A 6,429-nucleotide genomic window follows, 5' to 3' on the forward strand; every position below is an offset into this window, starting at 1 on the left:
GTCATAGAAGGAATGATACATTCAATGGAAAAAAAGGAACTCCAATTATAGACACTGAGATGATTGTATTTCCTGGAGATGTTATTGTACAAACTATACCTCAACAAAATAGTGGATATGTTCAGATAAAAGAAACTAAACGAACATTTTTCTTCTGGAATCAAGAAAATGACATTAATAGTTTTTATAAAGGGATTGAATTAATGCAAGCTGTATTTAATGGAGAACAAATCCAACCTTTTGACACAACTATTCCAGTACAAATTCAGCCAATATATACTATCAAAAATGGAAAAATTATCATTGCTGATATTTCTTTAAATAAAATACTCAACTCTAAAACAATTGAAGAAACACTAAAAGAACATCCTGAAGATGTGATGGAATTAGCACTCCTTTGTCCTCCTGAAGAGATTGAAGGAAAAACAGGTGATCAATTAATTTCTGTTATCATTGATAATATTCGTTCTAATCAATTTCAAGAAACACTACGTCTAATTGAAAATTCAATTCATGCTGGAGAGGGGGATGTCATTTGCCAACAGATAGGAGCAGAATTACATCACCAAGGGATTGGAGGAATGAGAATAGTATTATTAGATATTATTAATCGTTATAAATTATAAAGATTAGAAATTCATTTTTTGATTCTAGAATATTTAAAACTTATCTTTTATAATAAAACATTTGTTGTTTAGTTTTGAACTTCTAATGTTTCATTAACTCATTGAAAGCAAAGGAAAGAGTATATGTTTTTACTTAATAGTTCACAATTAAAATTATAATAAAAATACCTAGAAACTCTTATTTTTTAGAAAAAAAAAAGTTTATTAGATACAAACAATACAATAACTGAGCTGAGTCAATTTTATTGTTGTTAATGTTTTTTTTTACAGCTTTTAACTAGATAAGTTATTAATATACTAAGTATTGTCAATATTTTCAAATTATTTTTATTAACATTTAAAGTTAGATGCAATAAATTTTATTATTGTCATAGATTTATAAATACTTCAATATAATCAACTCTCTCAAATCTGATTACATATGGTTTGGTTGATTCTATCACTTACATATTATTTCAAAAGATTTGTTCTACTTTTTGAGTAAATTCTATCTTTATAAATGCAATTTAGTTTAAATAGTAAAAAATAGTAATGTATGATTTATTATAATAAAAAATAGATGTTAGATTTATAACAAGTTTCAATCTTTTTACAGAAATAATGATAGACCTGTTGAATAATAAAAAATGTGTTTAAGTTGTTTGTAATATAACATAATATTGTAAATTTGTAATTAGAGAGAATTAACAAAGTCAAATACTTTATTTATATTCCAATAATTTACTGTTATGGTTTTTGTTATAAATGTGTTCGTTTTGATCTTATAATTGTTATGATCAATTTCCAATTTATCTGAAGTTTATTTTAGAAGTATTTCATCTATTATTTATTAGAAACATGTTCTAAAACAATAAACTATGTTTACTGAAGTACCACAAACAAAGTTCTTTGGTTTGGATTTTGCTTCTTTTTCTGTTTTGTCAATACAATACACTGAACTTAATAGAACAAACTAATATACAACAAATGTATTGACAATTGTTGTTGAAAGTACCAATGTTAATGTTTAATTGGATAAACAAACACCATCAACCAACAATATAATAATGACTTTTTGTAATGAGTATGTACAAAGAAGAAAAGAAGCATATAACTACATTTTCTAACAGTATTATTAATTTTCAAAAAGAAATTATTTTAATTCAATAAGATATTATATGTTGACTGAGAGTTTCTTAGTAATTAATGTAAATTTATGAATTAAAAATACTAAAATTGTATTTAATAAATAAAATATAAAGAGAAACACTTATTATGTTCATAATAGTTATATTCTTTTTATCTCTTTGTCAATGAAAATATTCAAATTATTTGAATATCTCTATTAACTTAGATATTTAGTTATTCAAAATTCATTCATAAATACACAAATAAAAGTATTATGTATTGTAAGATTAAAATACTTTATAGATTACCATAATATTGTCATTCTTTTCTATCACTTTCTTTTCTTAGTTTATCAATACACTCATGCTCTTCTCTTGCATTATAATGATAAAGAAATTTATAATTAGTTGTGTTACAAATAATCAAAACAAGGAATTATGTGTTCATTCTAACTAACTCAAAATAGATATGGAAATTTTGTAAACTGAATTCTTCTTTAATAATAATATAGAATAAACACTCGTTCTAAAGAAATAATCATCAATTTCATCACTAAATAAATGTTATACTTTATGTGTTTGAATAAATACCATTATTAACTTGGGTAAAAAACATCATTACTTTGACCAAAAGGCAAACAATATTTAAAATAGAAATGATATTCTTTGTTCAAATTCTCCCTTTCATTAACAATCAAACTTATTCTCTTTTTAACATAACTCTCTGAATTTAACAATACAAATAAATTGAAACCAATAGTATTAAAGAAAAATAAAAAGAGTCTCAACAATGCATTAAAATATCAGAAAACAAATAAACCCACAACAAATTTCAGAAAATACTGAAAAGAAACTCCTTCAGTGAAGAATGTATTGAATCATGTTTTGTTATTTGTGTAAATCCATTTACTAATAATCAGAAAGAAATCCACTTGAAAATAATAGTAGTTATTAAAATGAAAAATGAAATTGACATAATTTATATCTGATTGAATACTATTAGATCAAAAAGAATGTGAGAGTACTTCCACTAATTTATACTGAATTAAATTTAAAATTAATTATTCATTAATATCCATAAGAATTAGAGAACAAAGTCCACATGTCTGGATTTTATTTAAGTGTGCTTACTAAAAGAAAAGATATCACATAACTCAATTACTTATGACATTAAATGTATTGTAATAATAATAATGTCTGAATCTAAGTTATGACGTATTATGTTATTTTTACTAGAGGATCATTATATGTAAAATTACAACAGAGTCTGATGAAGAATATTTTATAATCATTCTTTGTATTTCGAAATCATTTATGATAGTGTTTTATTGTTTAAACATTATTTTAAATTGCTATCTAGTATATGATAATTTTTTTGTTCATTTTGTTATTTAAACTAACCAAAATACTTCTTTATATCTGATACTTCACATATACTCTCTCTTAATAAATTCATGCTAAATGTTAATTTATATTATTGCCAGGTTATATCACTACCACTTATAACACAAAAAAACACTTCAATTATATTAAATTAAATGTATTAATAATGTAAGATTATAACTCTAATCTCATTTTACACATATTCGAACTACTTCAATAATAAGCTATTTTTTAAAAAAAAGTGTTCAATTACAACACACAAACTTGTAGAATTCTTATAAATATTCTTAAATGTATTTAGAGTGTAAACGTGTTTCTTGAAAGATAAATTTGATAAACAAAATGTTTGTTGAGTTAACAAATGTCTAAAACACTAGTTATTTCTATTTGATAAAACCATTATTCATCATTAGTTGGAAGAGCTTCATCTCCTATAAAAGTTACTGTTGTTGGGATGTCAATCTGCTTCAGAGAAAGACAGCCTTGAAAACATCTTTCTTTAATTCTCTCTAGTTTATTAGGAAAATGAATAGAACTTAGTGAAATACATGAATCAAATGTATATTCATTGAGTTCTTGAATTGTATTAGGAAGAAATATGCTTGTCAAGTTATTACATTCATAGAATGCCCTATCTTTGATAGTGGTGATATTAGAGTGAATAGTTATACTTTTCAAAGAGTGACATTGTGCAAAACAACAACTTCCTATTGAAATACAACTACAAGGAATTTCAAAATGATTTTGATGTAAATCAAATTGGATATGAGTATGATTGATTTCTTTGAGGCTTGTTGGTAGTTTGATTCCTATAAGTTCTCTATTGAACAATACAAATCTATTAAATAAATAATATGGCTCAGGCACATTAAGACTCTTGAGAGAAGAACATCCCTTTAATACTTTCATTCCAATGTTGGATATATTTCTTGGTAAAGAAAGTGATGTTAATGATGTGGAACCATTAAAACAATTATTCTGAATAGAACTTAATGAAATAGGTAGTTTACATTCTGATAATGATGAACAAAATAAAAAGGCATTATTTCCAAGTGAAGAGACAGAAGATGGTATTATCACATTTAAAAGATTTGTACAACATGCAAAACATTCATTTGGGATAATACAAATATTCTCTGGTAATTGAATTTTTTTTAAATTTGTACAGAAGGAGAAACACGCATTTCCAAGAGAAATAACAGTATCACTAATTGAAATATCTTCTACTTGTGATGTACTAAAACATTTCATTCCAATTTTTGTTACAGAAGAAGGTATTACCATTTTAAGAGAGTCATACCCTTCAAAACAGTTATCTCCAAGAGAACTAACTTCTGAAGGTATTTTATCTCCAAACTTTTCTCTATCATATTGTGTATATTCAATAATTTTACATTCATTTCCTTGTTCTTTTTCTTTTAAATATGTTGAATAATCTACTGTATACCATATTATTTCTTTAAATATTCTTCCATCATCAAATATTTCATCATATTTATTATAAATATGAAATGTTTCAATATTAGTAAATAATTTTCTTGAATATTCATTTAAAGGAATTGGATTAAAATGAAATCGTTCCATATTTCCTCTAAATCTTTTAACACCTAATTCTAAATTAATAAAATCATTAATATCATTAAAATACATTGATACTATCATAATTTCATTATATCCTAATTGTTTTGTTTTCATTAGATTGGTTTTTAAGTTCTTAGTTAATTATATTTTGTTATGTATAGCATCACTTAATTATGGAGTTTTTGAAGAAATGATGAAGAAATGATGAGTATAAAGGAAGTTAATAGAAAAGTTACCATACTTCTAGTAAAAAGGTGTTGAAGAAATATAGAAAAAGAACTAAACTCAAAACCACAAAATATACCATGTCTTGTGGATGTCAAACTAATTTTGATTCTTGTTCTTCATTTACTCAAAATGAAACTAACGACCTGTCAATTGCTTGTTTAATGCCTTCTACTGATGTTGTTTTAGAGAATAACACTTCATCTAAAAATTACTTTAGTACTGAAACAAAAACACCCTCATTGTCTGTGTTTGATACCTCATCCTCTGTAATTAAAAAGAGAGAAGAAATGACAGGTATAGAAAAAGGGACAATACTTACTACTGACAATAAAAATCAAAGTATTGTAACAAATGGTTCAAAAGAGGTCATGACAAAAGAAAACCAAAACTCAACTCAACAATTAGAAAAAGATATTGTTTTGGAACAACAAACAGGAATATGTTCAATGTTTCACCCCAGTGTCTGTTGTGAGGAATATAGCTCGAAAGAAGAAATTAAGAAATCTGAAGAAAAAGAAAAGACTAAAGACCAATCTCAAACAAGTTCAACTTCAATTGAAGAAGATATCTCAACGAACAAAGAGGATTTTGAAGAAGATTTTAAAGAATTAGCACAATCAGAAGTACATTTATTTGAGCAAGCTTCAGCTATATTTTTAACAGCATCTAATAACATTAAACTAAAGAAAGAAAGTGGGATTACTAAAGATGAATTAGAAGTGATTAGACGTGCATGTGATGTTCTTGGAAGTGGGATTGAGGAATCATCAATAAATCAAGAAGAATTAGATAAAATCTTTTTACAGAGTGATTCAACAATATCAAATAGTAGCGAAGATTACCAACACCACAACAAAAATAAAGAAAAGAAACCGAAACAAAACCAAGGTTTAAAACGAGTTAAACGAGTTATTAGTGTTCATAGTACTCTTCAACATCATTGAAAATGTTTTTAAATTTATTAAATAATGTTAATTTAAAAAACTAAAAAAAAAGAAAAAAGAAAATATTGAATCCAGATTACTTAGTTTTTAATGAGTGAAGAACAACCACAAATTATGACTTGGATTCGGGCATTATTAAAAGATAAAGGAATTGAAGAATATCAAGACCCAGTTGCTGACATGGGACTAGAATTTCTAACACGTTTGTTTTTTTTTTAAATAAATAATGAAATAATGAAAAAGAAAAGAATATTAAAAAGAGTAGGATATTTGAGTGAATTAATTGGTGATATTATAATATTTTCTGAACATGCTCAAAATGTACAACCAACATTAAATGATGTTAAGATGGCAATTAAAATGAGACATAGAACAACTACTTCTACATCTAAAGATCAACTTAGAGAACGAGTTAATGCATGTAATACAGCTAAATTACCAAGAAATTTTGTTGCATCAGTTGAATTACCAAAACCACAAGATGATAATTATACATTATTACAAAGAAATTATAGAGTTAAAACAGTTTGTTAATATAAAATATTAAATAATTAAAAGAGT

At 24.9% G+C, this 6,429-nt stretch overlaps 4 protein-coding genes across 4 annotated transcripts, besides 8 other annotated features; 3 read left to right on the forward strand and 1 right to left on the reverse strand.

Annotated features, from left to right (window-relative positions):
- Nucleotides 1–59: 59 nt before the first annotated feature.
- Nucleotides 60–626, forward strand: EDI_080680 (uncharacterized protein; the record flags this gene model as incomplete). Its single annotated transcript, XM_001734652.1, has 1 exon — nt 60–626. One exon carries the CDS (start codon nt 60–62, stop codon nt 624–626), a length of 567 nt encoding a protein of 188 aa, XP_001734704.1.
- Nucleotides 627–771: 145 nt separating this feature from the next.
- Nucleotides 772–793: a sequence feature (AT_rich).
- A 942-nt stretch (nt 794–1,735) lies between these two features.
- Nucleotides 1,736–1,785: a sequence feature (AT_rich).
- A 20-nt stretch (nt 1,786–1,805) lies between these two features.
- Nucleotides 1,806–1,866: a sequence feature (AT_rich).
- A 909-nt stretch (nt 1,867–2,775) lies between these two features.
- Nucleotides 2,776–2,807: a sequence feature (AT_rich).
- A 447-nt stretch (nt 2,808–3,254) lies between these two features.
- Nucleotides 3,255–3,283: a sequence feature (AT_rich).
- A 231-nt stretch (nt 3,284–3,514) lies between these two features.
- Nucleotides 3,515–4,810, reverse strand: EDI_080690 (uncharacterized protein; the record flags this gene model as incomplete). The annotated part of the gene is made up of 1 exon (XM_001734653.1): nt 3,515–4,810. The coding sequence occupies one exon, from the start codon at nt 4,808–4,810 to the stop codon at nt 3,515–3,517; it is 1,296 nt and encodes a 431-aa protein (XP_001734705.1).
- A 191-nt stretch (nt 4,811–5,001) lies between these two features.
- On the forward strand, nt 5,002–5,868 carry EDI_080700 (uncharacterized protein; the record flags this gene model as incomplete). Its single annotated transcript, XM_001734654.1, has 1 exon — nt 5,002–5,868. One exon carries the CDS (start codon nt 5,002–5,004, stop codon nt 5,866–5,868), a length of 867 nt encoding a protein of 288 aa, XP_001734706.1.
- Nucleotides 5,869–5,873: 5 nt separating this feature from the next.
- Nucleotides 5,874–5,935: a sequence feature (AT_rich).
- Nucleotides 5,936–5,958: 23 nt separating this feature from the next.
- EDI_080710 (uncharacterized protein) lies at nt 5,959–6,402 on the forward strand (the record flags this gene model as incomplete). The annotated part of the gene is made up of 2 exons (XM_001734655.1): nt 5,959–6,070; nt 6,134–6,402. 2 exons carry the CDS (start codon nt 5,959–5,961, stop codon nt 6,400–6,402), a joined length of 381 nt encoding a protein of 126 aa, XP_001734707.1.
- Nucleotides 6,076–6,127: a sequence feature (AT_rich).
- Nucleotides 6,399–6,425: a sequence feature (AT_rich).
- Between the last annotated feature and the right edge of the window lie 4 nt (nt 6,426–6,429).

Source organism: Entamoeba dispar, genomic scaffold (genome assembly GCF_000209125.1).
Source record: "Entamoeba dispar SAW760 scf_1105229458439 genomic scaffold, whole genome shotgun sequence".
Taxonomy (NCBI): domain Eukaryota; phylum Evosea; order Mastigamoebida; family Endamoebidae; genus Entamoeba; species Entamoeba dispar.